This window comes from Vicugna pacos, chromosome 17, assembly GCF_048564905.1.
Source record: "Vicugna pacos chromosome 17, VicPac4, whole genome shotgun sequence".
Taxonomy (NCBI): domain Eukaryota; kingdom Metazoa; phylum Chordata; class Mammalia; order Artiodactyla; family Camelidae; genus Vicugna; species Vicugna pacos.
In genome coordinates, this window is record NC_133003.1 from 21529155 (window position 1) to 21551317 (window position 22163).

Here is a 22163-nt window from a genome sequence, read left to right on the forward strand (position 1 = left end):
TCTTTCTGAAAAAGGCCTCTGGACCTTTGCACTTGCTCCCCTTGCTCTGGTGGACTCCTAGTCCTTTGGGTTTCTGCTCAGGAGGTATTTCCTGAGATTAGTTTTCTGAGGCCCAGGCAGGGTCAGGAAGCTCCTCCAGCCCCACACAGGCCCCAGGGAGACCTCTCCTGCACAGTGCCTGGTCACCCTCTGCTTCCCCAACTAGATAGTGGACTTGGAAGGCCACTGCACAAGTCTTCCTCATCTCACTGTTCCTGGCCCATAGTTGGCACTCAATTATTTGCTGAATGATGGAACTTGGAGCCAGGCATGCAGGCAGACACAAGCCTTCCAGGTCCCTCTGACACAGGGCTCCTAACAGTGGAGCAGCAGCCCAGGACCTGCCATTCCCTCAGACCAGGTGTGGAAGATATCCAGTCAGGCCCAGGCCACTGCCCTTAGGCACCAAGGAGTGCACCAGTGGTTTCAAAGCTGTCAGCCCTGTGTGCACTGCACCTTCCCCCAACCCCAGCATGGCTCTAGGCCATCAGGCGCTAGGAGGGCAGAGAGGTAACACAGACTCCAGGGGGATTTAACTGTTCTTTATTGACATGGAGTCTGGGTACGCCAAGTCTCCAGAGGATGAGGTAGGTCCATGGGGCTTCTAGTTCACACCTTTCCTGGGTCCTCCTTCAGTGTCACGGTCCGGTTGAATACAAGCTGAAGGGAAGAGGGGTAAGAATGACCACCAGGCCAGAACCAGGACAACACTCCAACCCTCACCTCATCCCAGAGGAGCCAAGGGTCAAGAAACTTCAATTCCTAATAACTTTATGACTTTGGCTCAAGGACTGGATGGCTGTGGGCCTCCATTTTAAAAGGATTCTAACAATCCCCATGCCTACCCCTATCTTGAGTGAGAAAGGCAGGTCCATACAAAATTTTGTGTGTGAACTTAACTTCTGAGCCTGTTTCCTCATAAACAGAACATGAACCCCATATCAAGTGGTGAGGATTAAATAAGAAAGCGCTTGCACAGTGAATGGTAGCCACTATTATTACGGAAAGATAAATTCAAGCACCTGTCCCTGGTAGCTGTCTGGATCCACAGAAAAGTAGCCAAGCCGCTCAAACTGGAACTTATCGAAGGGCTTTGCCAGAGCCACAGAACAGTCCACTAATGCTGCCTCCACCACTTGTAGTGATGCCTACAGACAGGGAACTCAGGTAGCCATCCAGACAGAGAGGCCCACCACCCTCACCCCACACCCCATGAGCCTACCGGGTTCAAGTCACTTAAGAATCCACCAGGCACCTCAGCAGGATCCTCGGGGTTCTTGTGCTGAAATCTGTAGCCAGAATGAAGGTGAGACTCCAACTGGGCGGCCACAGCAATGCCCATCTTGAACTTGCCCCTACCCCAGCTCTGTTCACTCACAGTCGCTCATAGAGGCGAATCTCACACTTCAGAGGCTGTGATACCCAGTGAATAAATGCCTTGGGCTTTTCTCCAGCATCTGCCCGTCTGCATGTCACTTCGAGGCTTTCCACACAGCCACTGGGGCCCTGGAAGTCAAGGGGAACTGCAATCAGACTTGGAGACCACTACCAAGGCTACAGGCTGCACCGAGACTTTCACCCCAGCAGGCACTGCAGTAGGAAGGCTGTAGCTGGCTCTCACCTTGACAACATGCTGCAGCTCGATGATGTAGCCTGTATGCCGCAGGCCCACAGGCTGGCCCCATGCCAGGCGCTTATAGCCTGGCTCTGGCTCCTAGAGGTAGGAAATGGGGTGGACACAAGAGGCTGCAAGGGTCAGACAGGTTCAAGAGGCTTCTCCCCACCCCTGTGTCTGGCAGGGGTTGGTTTGTCTGAAGCAGGAAGTAGATGGAATGACAGATGACAGGACCTCAGGACTGGGCTCAGGAGCAAACAGGAACCTCCACCCCTTCCCCTCATTCACCTCCTTGAAGTCAGTCCTTTCGATGAAGACAATGGGTCCAAAGGGGACCTGATGGAAGCCCTTGGTCTCATCAGCTGGGAAGTTGGGCACCTGGATGTCCAAGGACTATAGAAGGAGATAGGTATCTGAGTCATAACTAGGCACTGGGATTCCTACAGCCAGATCCAGAGGCACATACCTGACACACAAACTGACACAAACCTACCTTGGCAGCAGGAAAGTTGGTGATGACCACCTGTAATGACTCCAGCACAGCCATGGCCCTCGGGGCTGTGTCATTCAGCACATCACGCACACAGGCTTCTAGCAGATGTGGCTCCATTGTGGTCTGTGCCACTGTCACCCCCACCTAGCAGGAAAGGTCAGCTTCAGTCACAGCCATAACCACATACTGCTGTGCTCAGCCCCCACCTGCCCACTCAGCCCACTGGGCCATACCCGAGCACAGAAGTTGTTGATGGCCTCAGGTGGGAAGCCACGCCGTCGCAGGGCTGTGAGCGTGAAGAGCCGTGGGTCGTCCCAATCCCTGTGGGCAAGGAGGTGGTAAAAAGGCCTTTGACAGCACATGCTACCAGTATCAGCAACCTTCAGTGAGCCAAACAGCCACACCTACCGCACAGCGCCAGCTGCCACAAGCTGGAGAATCTTCCTCTTAGAGACAACAGCATAGTGCAGATTGAGGCGGCCATATTCCCACTGCACAGGACAATAAACGTCCAGTGCATTGCACAGCCAGAAGTAGGAAGAGCGTCTGGGGTAAGAGGGTACAGTCAGGACTGGCCACTGCCGACCAGGAAGGGCTGCTGGAATCCCACTGGCCCTACCCACCCCATGGGCCAGCTCCCTCACCGGGCCTGGAATTCCTTGGTGCAGAGTGAGTGGGTGATGTGCTCGATGGAGTCACAGAGGCAGTGTGTGTAGTCATAGGTGGGGTAGATGCACCTGCAGGGCACAGGCAGTGGTCCCCACCATCCAGCCCCACTCTGCCCTACCCACGGTCCACCACCCCACTCTACAACTCCGCAACCCCACCCCAAGCTCATACCCACCAGGTGTCCCCTGTGCGGTGGTGTGGTGTATACTTGACTCGATAGGCCACAGGGTCCATCTTGCCATCCTCCATTATCAGCTTCATCCGCAGTGTGGCCTCTCCCTCCGCAAACTTGCCCTTGCGCATTGCCTGAGTGGAGCAAGGGCTCAGGTTGCCACTCAGCACAAGGGCATCTTATCCTCAGCATCCAAGCCAGCCCAGACCCAGTGGCACCCCCAGAACCCCACCTCAAAGAGCAGCAGTGATTCCTCTGTGGGACGGTCCCTCCAGGGTGAGGGCAGTGGATTGTGGCCTTTGAGCTCCTCTCCTCGCTGGTGGCACACATAGGCCTGGCCCCTGTGGGAAAGGGGTGTGAGTGCCCAGCATGGCTATGTCCTGGTCAGCCTGTCTGGCACCACATCATGGCCCTGGCCTCACCTGTGGATAAGCTCCACAGCCCAGGCATAGAGCTGGTCAAAATAGTCAGAGGCATATGTCACCTTGTAAGGCGTATAACCTGGGGCAGAATGAGACATAGTATTAGCAGCCAGCCAGACACCTGAGGGCAGACCATAGCCCAGGGAGAGGCCCACTGATCACCAGTTCTGCCCAGGCCTTGCCCAATCCATACCCAGCCAGGCCACCATGTCACAGATGGCAGTGAAGAACTTTGCTTCCTCCTTCTCAGGGTTGGTATCGTCAAAGCGCAGGAAACAGACCCCATTGTTGGCCTAGGAGAGTTGCAGTATCCATGAACTCCCACATCATCAGCATCTACAGACAGTCCAGCTCATCAAACTGGGCTATTCTCAGAACTCTCCACGTCACAATTAAAAATGTCTTAAAGAGTTTCACTCATCTTCCTGTATCCTTTCTTCCCCCTTAATGGAGGCACTGGAGATTGAACCCAGGACCTCATGCCCACCAAGCATGCACTCTACCACAGATATGCTCTCTGTTCCCCTCTTCCTGTATCTAAATGCCCTAAACAAGGCATCTCATACTAATGTGGAACCCAGCATAGCTTCTTCCTAAGTCCAAGAGGTTGCACTGGGAATTTCCCTAAATTTGAATTCACTGCCTCACCCAGAGCTTTCTCCCAATAAGCCCAGTGGGGTAGATTCCTAGGTATCTGTCACACATTTCTAGGTATCCCCTCCATGGCCTCTGTCTGCTCTGGGTCACATTATGGAGCATCAGGAAAGGTAGAAACACCTCTCTGGTACCCAGTAATAGGAGCAGCAAGTGGTCACCCTGTTTACCAGGTCCCCAGACACACTCACCTTGGCGTAGCCAAAATTGAAATTGATGGCTTTGGCATGTCCAATGTGCAGGATTCCATTGGGTTCTGGCGGGAACCGGGTACGTACCTGAGATAAGGGAAATGGAAGCAGAAGAATTAAGTCAGAGCTCAGACTACATTAAAGGATGCCCCTTCTCAGGGAGGCCACGGTGATAGGTAAGGTGGGGTAGTACGGAGGCAGCCCAAACCCCTAGGCAAGTGATGAGTGCACTAGCTTGCCTGGCAATACTCCCACACACCTGTCCTCCAGTGATCTCCAGGTGCTGCTTCAGCAGATCCATGGTATGTGGAGTGGTCACGTAGCCTGGGGTCTTATAGTTCTCTCCTGTCAAGACCAGAACAAGCCTGATGACACCAGGCTGCAGCCGAGGGCTCCCTACCCCAGGGGCCTGGCTATAAGAGCTGCTATTCAGACCTAGCCCTCCCTCCACAGTTTCAACCTGCCGGCTCACCAGGCTTGTGGAACTTAAGTGCCTCGCCCCGGAGCTGCTCCATCAGAGACAAGGTCTGGCCAACAGCCTCACCTGCAGAGAAGAGATCAAGGAAAACTTATTCTCTGGATAAAGCTACTACATCTAGCTCAGGGAGGTGCCTGCCAGTACTACCCATATCCTGCAACCAAAACAGAACCAAACAGTCCCTTCTTCCCCCAACCCCAGAGACAAGAGATACAGAACCAGACTTCTCAGGCCTCCTCTGGCTAGTTTCTGGGTAAGGGGAACAAAGGAAACACCAGGAATTCCAGTCCTGCAGCAGAAGGCAGGGTGCTGAGTAAGCCAATGGCCTGAGGAGACTAGCTGTAAAGACTCATCAGGTGGAAAGCCCAGAAATCAGAGAACTGAATGTGACTGGAGCCTCAAGCCTCTCACCATTCTCCACCACATCCTTCGCTGACCTCCCGGCTGTTTCTTCTGGCCGAACCTTTGCTACCTGAGGGAAGTCCAGAAATTGGGTCAGGGCTTCCCCTGGGCAGGGTATTGGGACCACTAGGGTCAGATACTCCCTCCCCTAGCCTGAAGTCTCACCCTACCCCACGTCATCCCTAGGGACCCAGGATGATGCTCAGTCCCACCTTGGGCTTCTTCTCTAGATCAGTCTCCGTCTTGGGACCTAGAAGGTGGAGGACCTGGGTAGAGATCAGAGTCAGGACTGGACCAGAAGCCAAAGCTTGACCCATCCCATCCACCTAAGGGCTTCCTGGCCTATCTACCAGCACAGCCTTAAAAAAACCTACATAGCCCATCCCACCTCTGCTCCTCACATGGTTCTGCTGGCCTCAAATGCTCTTTCCCTCCTGAGGGTCCATACTGGGCACAGGTAACAAAAACATCCATTTAGAGAGCAGCTGTGGGCCCAGCATCAAAATAAGCCATTACCCTCTTGTGATTCTCTGCCAGCATCCTGAGATGAAGGCCATGTTCCCCTCTACTTATGATGAGCAAACAGATTCAGAATAAAGCAACTCACCCCAAATTAGGCACAACCCAGAGGTCCAAGACTTTCATTGCCCACCCAGGTGCTGCCCCACCACCCCAGGCTCTACTATCCACCATCAGAATAAGAATAGGGTCTCTTCCCCTCCCACCCTTATTTATTCCTCCGTGGACTCTAGGCCCTCTCTACGGCAGGGTCTTTACCTGCTTCAGCTCAAGGACGAACCCACCTGCATGTCTACTTCGTGCTTTATCATTTTGCCATCTGCCCACTTCAGTGCAGCCCGAGCCTCTCCTAGAAACATGGACATAAGGAGCTGCAAAAAGGCAAAGGAAGACACTTCCCACCCTCTTTCCCGAGAAAAGGATCTGGCTGACCTCAGGAACCAGAGCCTAGGCCCAGCTAGACCACTTTTAAGGTGTTCCTACTTCTCCCCCCACCTTCCTCTCACTCATGCCTAGAAAAAAAGGCATAACCAGAGAGAACAACATAGTCCTCTGCCCCAGGCCCTACTCACCCATCAGCAGCCCCATGTTGAAATGGTAACGCTCTACCAGGAGCTTGGATCGGTGGCGATTTATGGCAGCCTCCACCTACAGAAAGCCAAACCACGTGGTTCAGGAAAGTGTCCTTCAGAAATACTCTAGGGACCCACACCCACACCCTCACTCTGGGTCTTCCTGGTTGGAGAAACTGAGCCAACACTTTCCAGGGTCACTACTAAGGAGGCAGCCAATGCCTGGGGAAAGACTCACAGCCTCCTCAATCTGCTCTGGGGTCACCATGACACCCACGCCGCATTCCTGCTCAAAGTCCATGGTGTTGATAGGGTCCAGGGGATGACTTCGCACATACTCAAGAGCAGCTGAGAAAAAAGAGCCAAGGAGTCTGTGCATCTCAGTTCCAAAGAGTAGGAAGACAAGGTCCTAATCCCATGAAACCCCAATTAGAGTTTGGCCTCCTGGTAAATTAAGGCTTGCACCCCTCTAGAAAAGCCCTGAGGCCACAGGAAAGAAGCATGTGTTCTGAAGGAAACTCTCCCTCAGACCTACACAGTTCCCTAGTCAGTCACACCAGAGGTGGCCCTCCATCCCTCAGAGCCAGGGCCTGGGTTTAGAGGAGATTATAGAACTAGTAATCCAGAGACTTTGGGGCACTTGTCAGAATGGGTAGATAGGGATCTTGGCTGGGAGAAGAGTTGGAGGTGGAAGGGACAGGACAGGCAGGGGTCTCACCGCTCAGCTGGATCTCGGTGTGGATCTTCCTATTGGCTATGTAGCTCACGAGAAAAGAGAGACGCCGGGGATCTCGGAGTCGGGAGGCCAAGCCATAGAGCAGGGTCCCAGTAGCCTTGTCGATGGTGGAGCCCAGAGTCTGCTGCGCCTGGGGTCAGAGGGATTAGGAGATAAGCCCCACGCCCGGTAAGAGAGGCATGAGCAAAACAAGGTGGGTTGGTCGGGATCCGGACCCGGCCGGGCGCTGCGCTGGGGCACAGTCGGCAGCCCAGGCCAGGGGCTTAGGTTCGTACCTGGGTCGCCGCCTCGCGCAGCTGCGCGCTCAGAGCCGTGTTCTTGAGCGTCTCGCGGGCCTTGTGCTCGCTCAGGCCGAGGCCGGTGAAGAGCGACAGGGAGTCCAGAGTCGCCATTGCTGGGACACCGGAAACCGAAAGAAAACTTTGAGGCCAATCTGAATGCTAGTATTAGCCCACTGACCAATAGGAGAGCGAAGCAGTCAGGGAGAACCAATGGTGTCCTTCTTTGGGGGAGGGGCGGGGCTCTCCAGAGTTGTCAGCGCCATTTAAAGGGCAGAAGACATGCCAGCCGGCTTTTCCGGGCGCCTCACTTCCGTCTTCGTACTCCCGGTCCCATGAAGGAGTAGTGGGCGACGGGGCTTTAAGGGGAGATTTGCCACGGTCCTGGAGGGAAGGTGTTCAGCACCGAGGCAGGAGGCAGACGCTGGCATGACCCTTTGCTTTTAGACTTTTCTTCTTCAGCCCTGGAAACCTTGGGACCATCCCAATTCTGTTCTTGGGAACAAACGTGAGTCCACATCGCGTTTCTGACGTCACAGCTTTGTAGCTGTCTTAGAAACAGATGAGCAAACTGAAACCCGGGAAATCCACTCAAGACTCCAGCGCAGAGAATATGCTTAATGGCCCATTGATGGACCCCAGTAGACCAACATTTTTCATATACCCACCTGAACACACACCTGGCCAAGAGAGGGGAGGGTTGGGGCCAGGAGGGACCTTTCATAAGTTCTGTGATTTGGTTTAAAATCTCCTGGCATACTTATTCCTCTTAACAAAGTATTCAAATGTCAGAAAAACCACAAGCAGATTAGACCTTGAAATCCATATGCAGGTTTTTGACAGGATATTTTATTGCAATTGGGAAAGGGTTGGACAGAGGAGGTAGAATAGTCATGATGATGGCTATTGTGCTTGGGAGTCTCCCCACAGTCTCTCACTGGACTTCCAGAACTACTGGAAGGTCAGGGTAAAGTTGGACATACAAGCTGTTTTCTTTATGGAACTGGAGCTGCTGATGGTGGGATGGTGAGGAGATCCCCAAATCTGGGGTGGAAACTCAGGGTCTTAAGAGGACTTGGTGTCCCTAATATTCCTGGACCTTCAAGCACTGGGCAGAATCCTGATTGCAGTCTATATCTCTATTCTGTGTCCTGCTTTGTGGCCATATCCCACTAATGACCAAGTCCATGTCTGAGCACCACATGACCACAGGCTAGGTCCACACATTACATCAGTATCCAGGTCCAGTCCTGTGTATTGGCTCCACATAGCCCCTTAGCTCCAGCCTGATGCCCAGCCCAGCCAAGACCAGGAGCAGGCATTAAGCAGGAGATGCAGTGCAGTGGTGCCATACACAGGCACGAGAAGCAGAGCCATAGCCACACCAGCCTTGTGCTGAGTCCACAGCTGCAAGTACCTAGCTCACCACAAGGGTGCCTATGATGAACAGAGTGCCTGATGCCACTGCAGGATTCATTACAGCACCATCACCACCAACACTGAGTCCTGTAGGTCTGGTGATGATCCCCTCAGTGGGGTCAGGGTCTGTCTGTAACCTCTTCACTGGTTCCTTCATGGTGCCGACCCTGTGGTTCCATGTCACAGGATGGGGTGGTAGCTCCACCAGTGCGACCAAGAATGCCACAAGTAGCAGTGGCAGGCCAGCCAGTCCTCTGGAGCCCTATGACTTGCACAGAGCAGAACCGTGAAGTTGTATGGGTCCCTGGGGGACAGGCTTGCTTGTATAAACCTCTGGCACTACTTTAAGGAAAATCAAGAAAAAAAATCAACAAGAAGAAAAGCCAGGCAGCAACCAAGAAGGCCCAGCTGTGGCGTGGTAAGAGGCAGGGTCCAGCAGCCAGGCCCACGGACAGGTCCCGGTGGCACACTCTGACAACAAAGAAGCAGTAGTGACCACAGTACTGATGGCCACAGCAGCCCTGTGCAAATGCCACAGAAGGGTAATGTGGCAGGCTCAGAAGCAGCAGGGCCATGGTCAGAGGTGGAGAGAGCCCCTTGGTCAGTGCATCCAACACATGCAGACCACCAGTGGCCTGATATTTGGGGCTACACTCATTGAAAGCCAAGCACAATCCTGTTGCAGCCCATGTCTAGCAGGCCCTTCAGCAGTATGCCAGCACCAACACCCAGCTTGGTAATTCTCCCATGACTGCAGGGCCTCACACTCAGCTCTCCTGGCCCCTCTTCATGGCCAACAACCCTACATGGCCCTTGTGCTGTTGTCCCAATAGAAAAAAGCCAACATTGGTCACAGGGCTAGCTTTCTCCATGAGGTCCTTTTGCTCACCACCACCCCTAATGCCAGCTGAGACTGAGGGGTGCTAGCAGGACCCACATGCTGAGCTTCTTATAAGTCTGATCCCACAGGCTTGGGGGCAAGGATGGACCTTTAGGGTTGCCTTACACTCTTTCTGGCTTACCTGAACACCTGCTTCATGAGTACCTTTGCTCCCCATCTCCCTCCAGCTGGAGACACCCACTCCTAACCCCAAGCAGTTAGAAAGAGGAGGGAGCAGCATTATAGCAATCTCTTTAGGCTTCTCACAAGATTCGCCTTTGCTTTACGTACAAGGTCACAAAGGCCCTGAGGCTGGGACAAGCCTGCAGACCCACTGTGGGTAAACAGTCTGGGGCAGCTGCCAAAAGCGAAAGTCTCAGGGACTCAAGGGAAGAAATGGCCTGGCAAGACCCGTACCTCCCTCCCACAGGAAGCCAGCCAAGATTAGCTCTGGTCCTCTCTGCCTGTCCTTTTAGAATGGGGTCTCTTTCCCCACAGCATTTTTTTCCTGCTCTATTCTCCTGAGTGATCCAGATGGTGCTCAAACTACAGAAAAGACCTGAGAATAGAAAAGGAGAGAGTCCCCCTCTCCCAGTACCTCCTGTTCCCCAACAAGTCCTTCCCATCTGGCTATCAACCCCAGGCTGCTTCAGTGCCTGCAATTTCAACCCCATGCTGTCAGCTTCTTGAACTTAATGGAGTATACTCCACCCTTTGGGTGTGAGGTATTGACAGTGATGCCAACCACAGCTGCCTCCATTTGGGACCCAGAATCAGTGGGATCAAAGGGCAGCAGGCAGGCCCCAAAGAGCTGATGGCATTGAGGCTTCATGACCCAAAGGGCCTAAGCTGGAACCTTATCATCTCTCCTCAGGCATGAGCACTTTCAGGGTCTTAAACACACACACACACACCACAATGAATGATGGGGAGGGGAGGTCGCCACAGCACCTAGGGCATCACAGTGACTAAGTCTGCTTATTTGTCATTTATTTTTAAAATATATTTAAACAGCAGCAATCACTTCCAAAATGCAAAAAAAAAATTACAATTTTTAGAATAAAATTATAATGTTTATAATGCGAGTCAGAAAGAATTGAAGATACAACTGAGAATCAAATCACGCAGCACTGGGGGTGGCTGGAGAAGCCAAGGCCCACTGGTTGGGAGGTCAGGCTGACAAAGAGGTACCAACCTGTGAGGTTTCCACCCTCAAATCATACCCCACAACTTCCCATTGATGAAGCCAGTGTCCTCTGGGTTAGAGAAAGTGAAGCGGCAAAGAGCTGGCCCTCTGTGGGGGATCCCCCAAGCCCAGTCCTCCCACCAGCCAGGGACCTGCTAATCGACCTCCTCCATGTTGCTGTAGGTGGGGGCTGGGCGGTCCACAGGGGGGGCGAAGCGTTCAGGGGCTGTCCGCGTGGGGGCCACCTCGGGGGCCTGGCCAGGGCCTAGTCCCTGCAACAGAATATGAGGACAGGGGTTGGGGGCTGCCCAGTATGCCGCCTGGCATCCCGGGGGTGCTGGCTTGGAGCCCTGGCACCCAAGGGAGGGCCCCCCAAGGCAGGTGCAGACAGCAGCGGCGTTGAGACAGAGAGACGAGATCGGGCCTGAACAGTCTCGCTTTATTAACACTTTAAATACAGGAAGCTGTTTGGGCAGGGCTAAGCCCCAGGCCAAAGGTCGGAGCAACAGGACGAACGGACAGACAGCTGGATGGATATCCACCCTAGGATGCTCTGCCCCTGCAGGAGCCACAGTCCCACCCTCTCCCCTAAGATGCACACATTGAGGCCCAAGCCCAGAGTTGGTCCCCACCAGAAGCAGGCATAGCCTGGCGGGCAGGCAGGTGGGCCAGCTCACAGCAGCTGCCTGCAAGCGAGCTCATCTCCAAGGACTCTGGGATACCAGAGGATAGAACACGTTGAGCACGAGGGCCACCAAAGCTGCCATGGTGCCCAGAACAAAGTACCGGAGGCAGCCCTCGTCTGGTGTGGTAGGGCCACGTGGCGGCGGGCCCACCCAGTCTTGGGGCCCCCAGGGACCCAGGGGCGCAGGCCCCTCGGGTACTGGCTCCTCCTCGGCCTCCAGCTCCTGCCAAATCCGGGAAGCCTACGGTGTGTGGAAACGGCCATCAGCACCCAGGATGGGGGGTGGGAGAGTTGGGGGGACCCAGTGTCCCCAAGACCCCTGGCCACAACAGTCCCACCCAAGGTGACAGGTGCTAAACCCTTACACATCCTAGGTCAAGCAGCAGAGAGGTAGGCAGGCAGGAGCCAAGTGCGCCATTTGCAGGGTTGTCTAGACAGAGCACCACAGAAGGTGAATCTTGACAGCATTTTGACCTCAACAAGCTCCCCAATCGACATGTAACTTCTGGTGGGGGGGAGGAGTGAGGGGGTTAACTGGTCAGTTTTTTAGTCCAGGCTTCCCACAGAAGGGACTGGCTCATGGAGAATAGAGCTGCCAAGCCCAGGTGCCACCCTCCCACCTATGTCGAGATCCTGACCACTGTCTTCTGCAGCGATTTCTCTGAGTCTGAGCGTAGAGAGATCAAGAGAAGAGAGGGCAGCAAGGAGACCAGTCCAGAACAGAGATGCGGCTTTGCCCACCAACCAGGCCTATGGCACCCCACGTCAGTAAGAAGAAGATCCTGAAGGCTCAGTGGGGACAGACACTCACCTCAGAGTGGGTGACAGCCACACTAGGCTATGGTCTGCTGGATAGGCCCTGTCCAGAGTGCACATCAGAACAGGGACGATCACAAGTGAGGGTCTGTGGGCTAGCGTGTGGGGGGGTATGCAGAGGGAAAGTTGGGAGGGTGTCAGGTACAGTCTGTTCACGGCACTGTACCCAGTGAAGTTCGGAGCAGCTCCTTGGCCCGTCCCAAGTGGGTGCCTATGGGCACATCGATGGTGTGCATGACCTCTGTTAAGTGTCCTTACAGTCTGGGGAACCCTCAGGCTAAGGCTCTGCTATAAGGGAACCCTGTCTGCAGCTCTCACAAATCCCAAGGCTCCGGGGGTCTATGGCTGGAAGAGAGGAAGTTGTGCCCCACTCCCACCCATCTGTGAGTTGAGCCCCACTGGCCTGCGAAGCCTCCCCCATGCCTCACCTGGCTGGCAGCAGACTCAGCTGCAGGGCCTAGGTCTGGGTGGTGCTCAGAGTGACCTGCCCGGGGGGGCCTCTCCACAGGAGAGTTCCGCCGGCGGTAGAAGAGTACATAGGCATAACGCGTCACGACCTGGCTCTCGTCTACCGTTGTCACCGTGCTGTCATCAAACAAGCGCCAGCCTGTAGTGAGGTGGGAAGAGTGTGAACATAAGCTGCACCACCACCCCTACCACCTATCCTGCTGGCTGTGCGCCCTCACCCACGTCGCTGCGCTGGCTGCTGCGGTCATTGGGCAGGCGTGCACAGGCGGTATAGTGGCCACCGATCATGCCTCCATAGTGGTTGATGACAGCATACAGGTCGTAGCTGGGCAGCTGCTCCTCTTTCTGACCGATGCAGAACTTGCTCAGGTCCAGGTTCCTGCAGGGCCAGCCAGAGAGAGGTAAGATGGTCAACAGGTGCCCAGGATGCCTACCTTGGCCCCCACGCCCCGACTACAGTCACCAGGGCCCAACGCTCACCGAACAGGGAACTCCACCAAGTCATTGATCTTGTCACGCCAGATGAAGCTACGGAAGGAGAAGCGCTTGAGCTGCACAATGAGCACATTGGGCAGGCGCCACAGCAGCAGCTGCTTGGAGGCCTCGCGGTGTTGTTTGCACTGTGGGCAGTACCTGATGAGGACAGAGGTGGGGTTAAGATCAGCAGACCTCCACTCCACCCTGCCCCACCACCTGCCTGCTGCCCTGTCCTCACCAAGCCTCCTCAGGTGCCAGCACCTCAGGCCGCGTGAAGAGGTTCAGGCACTGGTCCAGAGTGAAGTGGCCAGCGCGGGCAGCCTCACCGGCAGAGCCTGGATCCTCTGCACATTCCAGCTCCTTGGAGGCTACCAACACGAACTCCTGCAGGCGCTCATTGTTCCGCCAGACCAGAGCCAGGCTGCAGTCATCACCCAACTCTAGTGGGGTATCTCCTGGAAACAGACAGGGAAGGGAGTCATGCATCTGTGAAGAGTAGCTAGCCCAACCCACCCTAGGACTCCCTCCCACAGCCTCACACACCTTTGTCTTCTAGCCGCTGCTCTCGGTTAGTTGCGTCAATTTTATAGATAAAGAACTGGGGTGTGTGGGCATTCATGGCTTCACTTGGGTGTTGGTACCCGGGCACAGCAGCTGTGAGAGAACATGATAATCAGAGCTTCCCTGTCTACCACGGCCTAAACAAGCTTCCCCCAACCTCCTCTACCCCAGCTCCAGAGCCTTTCCCCAGACTTTTACCTTCAGGCCGGGACATCCTCTCACCAGCAGGCAAGGAGCCAACTTCAGTGGGCCCACTGGCCAGCACCTCAGAAGAAACACCACTCGTGCTGGGCACAGAGCCCCGATCAGGAGATGTCCATGCCCGGGGAACCCCTGTGTCCCCTTCAGCCACGGGGGTCACCAACTGGAGCTCAGGTGGCTGAATAAGGTCTCTCTCACTGTCCCCAGCCTCCAATGAGCTAGTAGAGAGCAGCATGGTGCAACCAGGGCCCTGGGACTCCAAGGCCATGCGGCCAGGCTGGAAGGGTGGCTGGAACACACTCACAGAGTACCTGGAGACAAGCAGCAGAGCAAAAATAATTCAAACCATTCTGTCTGGCACCTGTGCCCCTGCAGCTACCCGACCTTAACACAACCACTGGGCACTTACCGGGCATAGCCTTCTAGCAACTGAGCAAGACGGGCATAAGTGAGGCGTGAGGCAGGTACACTGACCAAAAAAGGGTAGCCAATGTTCTCAGGGCGGCAGAGGCCCTTGTGGTCAGGCCAGTGGGTTTTCTGGCAGAGTCTAAAGGAAAGAGGGAGGCAAGAACAGGGCTTTAGCCCAAGCTCTACGCTAGGGCTAACGTCTGGCCCTGGAAACTGGGTATGCCAGCCCTGCCTCCCAAAGGTTGTGTCCAGTGGGGTGGCAGGTGGAGGGCTTAAAACATATGGGTCTTTATGCGAAGAAGAGGTAGGGTGGCCAAGTGAAAGGTGGTGAGGAGGGATGGGGGAGGCCATGGGGATCCTCACTGGTTACAGTAGCCCACGCGGTAGCACCGGGTACAGCGCTTCAGCTTCTCATCCTCTGACTGCTGCTTCCGCTGGCAGGCTGCACACTTGGAGATGGGGACGCTGGGCACCTGGGGACGCTAGGGTGGGTGGTCTGGCTCAGCAAGGCCAGGTCAGGTGGGAATGCTCCCCCTCCCACCAGGGCCCCGTGCCATCAGGTCAGCCCCCACTCACCTGCTGCACCTCTAGCACCACCACCCGCTCCTTAGCCAACTCTGGAGATAGCAGCTCAAAGCAGAGGAGCGTGTCAGAAGGGGACACAGTGTCCAGTGAGTGGGAGGGCAAGAATACACGGTGGAAGCGATTCTTAATCACCTGGGGACAGAACACATAGATCCTATGTGAGGACAAGCCCCTTCTCTAGCCCTGCCCCAAAGCACAAGAAAACTTGGCCTTGACCTTGGGTCTATGGATGCAGGGTGGAGAATGCAACCCAGAAGAAGAATATGCCTCTGTTGGCACCAGCCTCAGTGCCCAATGGAACAAGGAGCCTGAAAGACCAGGACTGGAACAGCTATCAACCACAGCAACTCTTCACGCCGAGGGCCTCTACCCTGTGTCAACCAGTGGGCTGGCTGAGACTATGGAGGGGCCACATTCGAGAAGACTCTACCCCACCTCTATTCCCTTGAGGAAAAGGACACTGCCAGGCTACAGGCTAGGAACCTTTGGGGAAAACCAGCACACAGACCTGGGAAAATAAGAGGGACAAGTAGAATGAAGGGAGAACCATAGCTGGTAGAAATAGTCCTGCAGCTCAAGCTCCTTTGATGAGGAAAGAGCAGTCAGAAGTACCACCAAAAGGTGGAGTAAACCCTCATGACGGCTGGGAACTGTGGGCAACTTGGTTGCAAAGCCCAAATGCCTGGTCTCAGCCATGCCTCAACCGATAGCACAGCACCTGTCTCTGCGGGGTCACGCACAATTGTGCATACGTGTACAGAGACTAATGACCATACACATGAAACTGCATGCTGTAAACACATACACGTGTCCACAAAGGAAGAACAGACAGACCTCAGCTAGACGCAGGTTCTCAGGCTTCACGTGGACACTCTGTGAAAGGGAGTCCAACACTTCACTTGCACTGGAGTTCTCCTTGCTGATGCTCACCAGAAACTGTGGTGACAAGAGTAGAGTCCATGATGGAGGGGGCCAGGGTCTCTGGGATAGCCCAGAAGTACAGGCTTTCTTCTCACCTTGATGGGCTTGCTGTGGGGCTCCCGGGCAAAATAGAAGACAGGGAGAACCTTTTGCTTCTGTGGCAAGGGGACTGGCAGGTACAGGAACGGGTCAAAAGTGATGGAGACCTGCAAATACACCGGTGGCACTGGGTGGCCACACCAGGAATGGGGGGCAGGATGCTCATGCCCTGAGAGCCCAATCCAGGCCTTTGGATGGCTCTCAGGTCTTCAAGGCCAACCAGCAAACACTCAGACTTGAGAACACCAGATGGACCAGGAGAGCCATTAGAAGAGAACAATCCCTGTTTCTGTCACTTGAGGCCCGGCCCAGCAGAGCCACTTTATTAATTTGCTGCTGACTTGCACCCCATGTGCTTTTCCAATCTTGCTCATACCCCATACTCCACCCTTCATCACCCAAACATCACTTGTAACTCGGTCAGGAAGCCTACCCAGCCTCACCTCTGCAGCCCACATAGGGCCTAAGGCCTTCCCCTCAGCTTTTTTGACCAAATCTTGCCCTGCAGCCCCAGAAGTGCACATGCCTCTGACCCCGATCTGACCAGGCTAGCTAGGCCAAGCGAGGGGGCCTTCCAAGGGGAGCCCATCACACCTTAGCACACACAGGGCACACCAGCTTCGACTTGTACTGGCCCTGAAATAGGTCCACGATGAAAGAGTCATTCCTCATTTTGTGCCGCTGCCAGGCTTCCTCAGCTACCACCTGAAGAGTAGAGTGTTGAGGACTAAGGAGACCCGGAGACTGGGATGTGTATGAGACATGCCCTCCTCCACCCCAAACCCTGACCTCATCAGGCCGCCCGTCTGAGTCCACGGTCTCCGTGTAGGGCTTATTCTGAATGCGGTTCAGGTCCTCGTGCAGCCCATCCAGCAGGAAAGCCATGAACTCCTGGGCATCATGCTGTGCATAGCCTGTGAACTGGCTCGCCTTGCTCGCCACAATGGCCTGGATGCAAGAGCAAGGTGTGAGCATGGAACCCCAGTACCCCCATGCCCCTAGCTGCCTGGCCCTTCCCGCCCTCTCCAGGTAAGGGTAGGAGTAGCCACAGTTCACCTTCAATTTGGAGGGCTGGAAGGCATGGTGGGTTCCCTTCCACAGTGCCCGGAGTAGCACAGCAAAGCCAATGGCCAAACGCCCACCAGTCCCCAGTGGGTTGTTGTAGTTGATCTCAGCTTCAAAGGAGCGGTCTAGGGACAGCAACCAAGTAGACGTATGAGCAAGGGAAGGTATCCCATCCCCAGGGCTCCAGGCCCTGCTCTCACCGTGGAAGAAATCCCGCAGCTCCCGAGTGTTGGACAGAGACTGAATGACGCTGTTCATGAAGCAGGTGTTGCCTAGATTGACGAGGCCAGTGAAGCCCGGCAGACACACCTTCTTCTCTTCCTCCTCCTCTTCCTCCACACTGTCTCCACTCACCGGGCTATGAGGCATTGGAGGCACCATACACGTAGGCTTGGGCTGTGAGAGCAAGAGGGGTGTGAGAGAGCAGCCCTGAGGCTCTCCAGCCTTCATCCTTGGCCCTCCCTACCACAGGATTCTTACCGAAGCCAGGTGTGGCTCTGGCTTTGGGGCTACATGCTCCACAGGGGTGCGGGCTGCCACACCATCCAGGCCTGTGTCCTCAGATCGAGCCTTGGGTTTTTCCTTCTCCACTGCTCGGGCTTCTTCCTGGCCTGTCAGGGGGTGGGGGGCACCTCCCGGTGGGGTTGAATCCAGAGGGGTTGGACCTGTCGGCACTGCAACCTTTGCACCACCCACTGCACCTTAAAAAGGGGGAACAAGGGGGCTGGTGGTTAGCAGCATGCGGCAGGGGATGGGGGTCCTGGTCTTGAAGACTGGGCAATGAAGGGAGCTCGTGTGCAGACCTCGTGCAGCAGGGGCCTCCAGGCCCCCCCAGCGCTGACTCTGCCGCTTACGGAGGCAAATGTCGATGCGAGAGGCTGTGAAGCAGAAGGTGCACTGCTCTGGCTCAATCAGGTTCCTGCAGGAAAAGGCTGAACTCAGGAACTTAGGTGGAGGGGTTATCTAGCTGGACGGGCCAGGGAGATGGAACCCAGGGTGGGACAGGAACAGTGGTGGGGCCGGGCACCACCCACCTGAGCTTCACCTGCCAGCGGAAGATGGTGTGGGGCCCACAGCCTGGGTGCAGTCTTAGGAAGTTTCCGTCCCTGTAGAGGCAGAGCAGGGGCAGGGCAGGAGGAAGAGTGTAAGATACACTGTCCTGCTGGAAGCACACTGTCTGCCCCGTGTGTCTGCCTACCCACCCACCTGGTCTGGAAGATAAGCGTGAAGTCCTGCTCGCGGAAAAGCACTCGAGAGGTGTCCCTGCGGATTTCCTTCACGTACACGTGCACCACCACTGAGTCCGGCCCCTTCTCATACGAGTCATTCTTGACAAATGCCAGGTTCACCATGGACTCGGGCTCTACATTGAGACCACAGCTTAGCACCACCCAGGACAAGTTCCAGCCTGTTGCTATTCTACTCCCCACCCACCACCAACCTTGCAACCCAACCTAGAGCTCTGCCTGCCCAGTCCCTGCCCCACCTTTACCATCCACCAAGGTTGCAGCATCTGCTGCCACTGCCATCTCCTCTTTGGAATGGTCACCTTTCTCAGGGTCTCTGCTCCGGGCCATGGCTGGGGACACTGGGTCATTCCTGGGGGATACTGCCTTCTCTCCTGTTAAAAGCGCTAGATTCTCCTCTGAGCCCAGGAGGCAGGTCTGGGGGTTCAGTGGTGGTACACGGAGCTGTTCCTCAGCCTCAGCCTATTCATGGCAAGATTGTGGGCAGGATCAGCACTGAGTCTGGCAGGAGGCCCCCCACTGCAGTTCACACCCTTCTTCCTCACCTCCCAACTCCCAAGCAGGCACCCCATTCTCACCTGGGTGGCCGGCTCAGCGAGGAAGGGTGGGGCATCGCCCCGGGGCCCAGGGCCATCTCTGGATCCTTCCCCCTCTGGCCCTCTGCGGAGATGCACAGCCCTCTTGGCACTGGGTCCTGCCTGGGCCCCAGGGCCAGCCCCTGCGCCTACCTCACCTCGGCCCTGGGCCCGCTTCTGGTTCCGAGCCTCCTGCTTAACCCGGCGGGGCTCAGGGCCTGGCTCCAGGGAAATGGGAGATGGCTCCTGCCCATTCTCCTGGCACCGCAGCCCTGGCACCAACTCCTGGGTCCCTAGAGGTTTCTTCTGCCAAAGATACAGCAGTTAGGCCCTGTCATCTACACTGGGTATCCCTACCCTACTCTGCTCTGGAACTTACCAGGAGAGAGGGCCACGTGAGCAGAGGCACCTTCTTGGGCAGTGACAGTTGCAAGAGGCCGCCTTTGCGAGCCTGCACTTTAGTGCAGGAACTTTCTATCTCAGCATAGAAAACACCACCCCATTGCCGACCACCTGGTGACAGAGTGGGAGCAGTGAGCAAGGGTAGGGGATATCAAAGGAATCAAATATACTGCTAAGCTCGGAGCAGATGGACATACCTGGAAGCCGCACTACACAGTCCGTGTCTGTGAAAGCAGCATCTACCTCCTCCAGTCGCAGGGGACCAGCTCCCACACGCAGCTTGACAATTACCTCATCAGCACTCTGCCTCCAATCGAGTAACAATTCTGTATAGGAGTGCCAAAAAGACTGTGAGGGTCTCTGTGATATTCTGATGGGGATAAGCAGGTAACAGACACCCAGCCCTAATGGGCTGTTCTAGATAAGGGCTTTATCCCCAGTGCCCCATCCTCTCTTCTAGTAGTCTAGCATCCAAAAGGCCTATTCATTACTCACCTTCTTTGGTTTGTTCCTCCCGAGGAGCAGATGCTGAAGCTGACAACAAAGGAAAGAACAGGGAAACGATGATGGGCAGGCAGCCTCCAAGACCCCACCACTCCACCAAGCACCACTTTTAGCTTTTCAGCCAAGTACCCCGACCTCAAAGCTGAGGCTCTACCTAGCCTGCACAGGTCCTCTCAGCATCAGACCAGGATGGAAGGAACAGCAAAAAAAGTCATCTCCCAACCCCCAGTCTGTATACTCAACAGGAAAGGAGGAGAAGGCCACAAGCACTCTGGGAATGCCACTACCACCTCTCCTAGGATCTCCATCCTTGCTCTCCTGGTTTGCTCGATCCTTCTGCTTCTTCTTACTGGTAGCCTCCTCCAGTCCTGGGGGTCCTCTCCTTGGGCCTGTGGCGCTGGCCCCACCAGACATCTTGAGCCGCTTGGTCGACAGCCAGAGTGCCCCGGGGTCGGCAACGGCGTCTGGGTCAGGGCTACGGCGCTTTCTTCCTGGCCCAGCTATCTTGGCAACTCTTTGTGGCCAAATTCTCCAGCAAGGAACTGACAGCCTAACGAGAAGGTGACCAGTGATTACGACGAAGGACCAACAATTTGCTCCTTGATTACAGCCAGGGCTCGACAACCTGGGACACTTCTAACCCTACAAAGCAATATCCCACCATCACCTGGTATAGCCCTGAGTACTCTCAGACTATTCAGAAGGTGGAAAAAACAATGCAAGTAGCAGCAACCAATTCTGGCTGAGACTCCTAGATGCTTGCCATACAGACCCACAAAAAGAGTAGCCTCACTGAGGAGGTGCCAGGTCAAGGCAGCCATGACCTGGGACCAGTCTCCATCATCAGTCTGGAGAAGAGCCATGGCTCCAGCCCACAGGGCTGGCACTCTGAGCAGGGTGCTCACTTTTCCTTCACTCTCACTGGCTGCTTAGTCACCAGCCGAGACGTAGGAGGTAGAAGACGAAGGCAGAAAAGGAGGAGCCAGACAACCAAGCAGCAGGAGGACCAGGCTCTGTGGCTGAAAACAGGCCCAGCCCAGGTGCTACCACTGCCCAGGCAAGGTCCTGAAGTTAAGGCACCCCATCTGGCACCTGCCAGTTCCCACCCTCCTCTGAACCTGTTTCTTTTCACTGCATAGGGTTTTGGTTTTTTTTTTTCTTCTTCTTCTTTTTCTGCATCTGGAGAGATTCCTCTCTCCAGCTGCTGTACCATGTAGAGAGGGGCCTGCAAAAGCTAGGGTGAAAACGGTATTCAGATGTCACATTACCCTTTCAGCAGCAACCCTGCCCCAGAGCCAAGGCAGGGCGGGCATCCAGTTTGAGACTGAAACAGACATTATCCCCCTTCCTTCCCAGGTCCACTTACTCATCAGCGCTGAGCCAGAGAAAAGACTTTCTGCCCAGTTTCCCACAGACCCACCAGTGGATTCTGGGCTGTTTTTCCATCCAAAATAAAGTTATCAAAACTGAGATAAAGGTGGGGATGAATCATGGATCACAACCCCAGGCAGCCTCAAGCCTGGCTTGAGACAGTAGCAGAACAGATAGTGACGTCTGTGTTCCCCAGGGTTTGGGTACGTGAGTGTGTGGGCGGGGGGAAAGGTGGGTGTAGATATCCTTCTATGGGTCAGATGTGGGACTAGTGGGCTGGATCTTCAATGACGACAGGTTAAGAGAATGAGTAGACATCCTCCGCCTCTTGGCACCCAAGCCCCAGTCGAAGGTCGCGCGTCCCTCCCCTAACCTCCTGGGACATCGAGGAGGGAAAGGGGCTGCCTAGAGACCCAAGCCGGCCTAATACGGCTGCGCGGGGTTACTGACGAGTGACCAGCGCCCCAGCCGGGCTGCGCCCCAACTCCAGCCTCCGAACCCTGGGCCCGCCACCACCTCCTCCAGGAAGCCGCCCTCGCTCGCCGCCAGCACTCTCCGAAGCGGGAGGCCGGCCACGGGAGTAGCGCAACGGCTCCGCCTGCATCAGTGGGCCCGGCACGCCGCAGGGCTCGAGGGATGGAGGCTGGCACGGCCCGTGACCTTGAACAGGCCACCCCGGGCCCGCGTCGCGGCCTCCCGGCTCTGGCGAGACAGGCGAGCAGCGGCCCGCCCAACTCACCGAGCGAGGCCGCCGCCGCCGCCGCCGCCAGCCCTCTTCGGGCCCTGGCAACCCGCTCTCGGTTCCGGTTCCGGCGTCAAGTCGGTTCCGGTTCCGGCGCGCCCCTCCCCCGTCCCGGCACCGCCACCACCGCCTCAGCTGCTTGTTTTGTTTCGACTTCTAGTGGCCGCGGGAGGCTGAACGCAGAGCCCGTGACGCACTTCCTGCGGGAGCGGGCACGCGGCGACGGGCAGCTCCGGGGCGGGCCGAACGGAGGAGGCGGGGCTCCGGTGCCTTGGCGTTGCCGGGGGCCCAGGCTGATGGCAGCCCCGAGG

The 22163-nt window shown here is 55.8% G+C and overlaps 2 protein-coding genes across 12 annotated transcripts; both read right to left on the bottom strand.

Moving 5' to 3' along the window:
• Positions 1 to 566: 566 nt before the first annotated feature.
• On the bottom strand, positions 567 to 7394 carry QARS1 (glutaminyl-tRNA synthetase 1). Its single transcript, XM_006196288.4, has 24 exons — positions 7238 to 7394; positions 6945 to 7092; positions 6465 to 6574; positions 6227 to 6302; positions 5939 to 6003; positions 5348 to 5401; positions 5145 to 5205; positions 4728 to 4799; positions 4515 to 4600; positions 4256 to 4342; positions 3604 to 3703; positions 3411 to 3489; positions 3221 to 3329; positions 2992 to 3122; positions 2792 to 2884; positions 2556 to 2693; positions 2381 to 2468; positions 2148 to 2291; positions 1943 to 2047; positions 1661 to 1753; positions 1418 to 1545; positions 1262 to 1328; positions 1062 to 1187; positions 567 to 699 (listed from the first exon to the last, which is right to left on the bottom strand). The coding sequence occupies exons 1-24, from the start codon at positions 7352 to 7354 to the stop codon at positions 649 to 651; spliced, it is 2328 nt and encodes a 775-aa protein (XP_006196350.1). The 5' UTR covers positions 7355 to 7394; the 3' UTR covers positions 567 to 648.
• Positions 7395 to 10508: 3114 nt separating this feature from the next.
• Positions 10509 to 22036, bottom strand: USP19 (ubiquitin specific peptidase 19). 11 transcript variants are annotated; one of them, XM_072941257.1, is made up of 28 exons: positions 21850 to 22035; positions 20027 to 20289; positions 19731 to 19769; positions 19433 to 19561; positions 19213 to 19346; positions 18837 to 19139; positions 18504 to 18720; positions 18218 to 18374; positions 18046 to 18117; positions 17815 to 17930; positions 17492 to 17712; positions 17212 to 17407; positions 17003 to 17136; positions 16736 to 16894; positions 16541 to 16651; positions 15943 to 16053; positions 15761 to 15862; positions 14918 to 15058; positions 14705 to 14823; positions 14343 to 14480; positions 13931 to 14244; positions 13715 to 13825; positions 13410 to 13626; positions 13175 to 13327; positions 12913 to 13073; positions 12655 to 12833; positions 11512 to 11651; positions 10877 to 10997 (listed from the first exon to the last, which is right to left on the bottom strand). In XM_072941257.1, the coding sequence occupies exons 2-28, from the start codon at positions 20151 to 20153 to the stop codon at positions 10991 to 10993; spliced, it is 4008 nt and encodes a 1335-aa protein (XP_072797358.1). In that variant the 5' UTR covers positions 20154 to 20289; positions 21850 to 22035; the 3' UTR covers positions 10877 to 10990. The 11 variants fall into 11 exon arrangements, with proteins under 11 accessions (XP_072797362.1, XP_072797360.1, XP_072797361.1 ...); XM_072941261.1 differs by lacking the exon at positions 11512 to 11651 and having other exon boundaries at positions 10509 to 10997; positions 17492 to 17706; positions 18837 to 19136; XM_072941259.1 differs by lacking the exon at positions 11512 to 11651 and having other exon boundaries at positions 10509 to 10997; positions 18837 to 19136.
• Between the last annotated feature and the right edge of the window lie 127 nt (positions 22037 to 22163).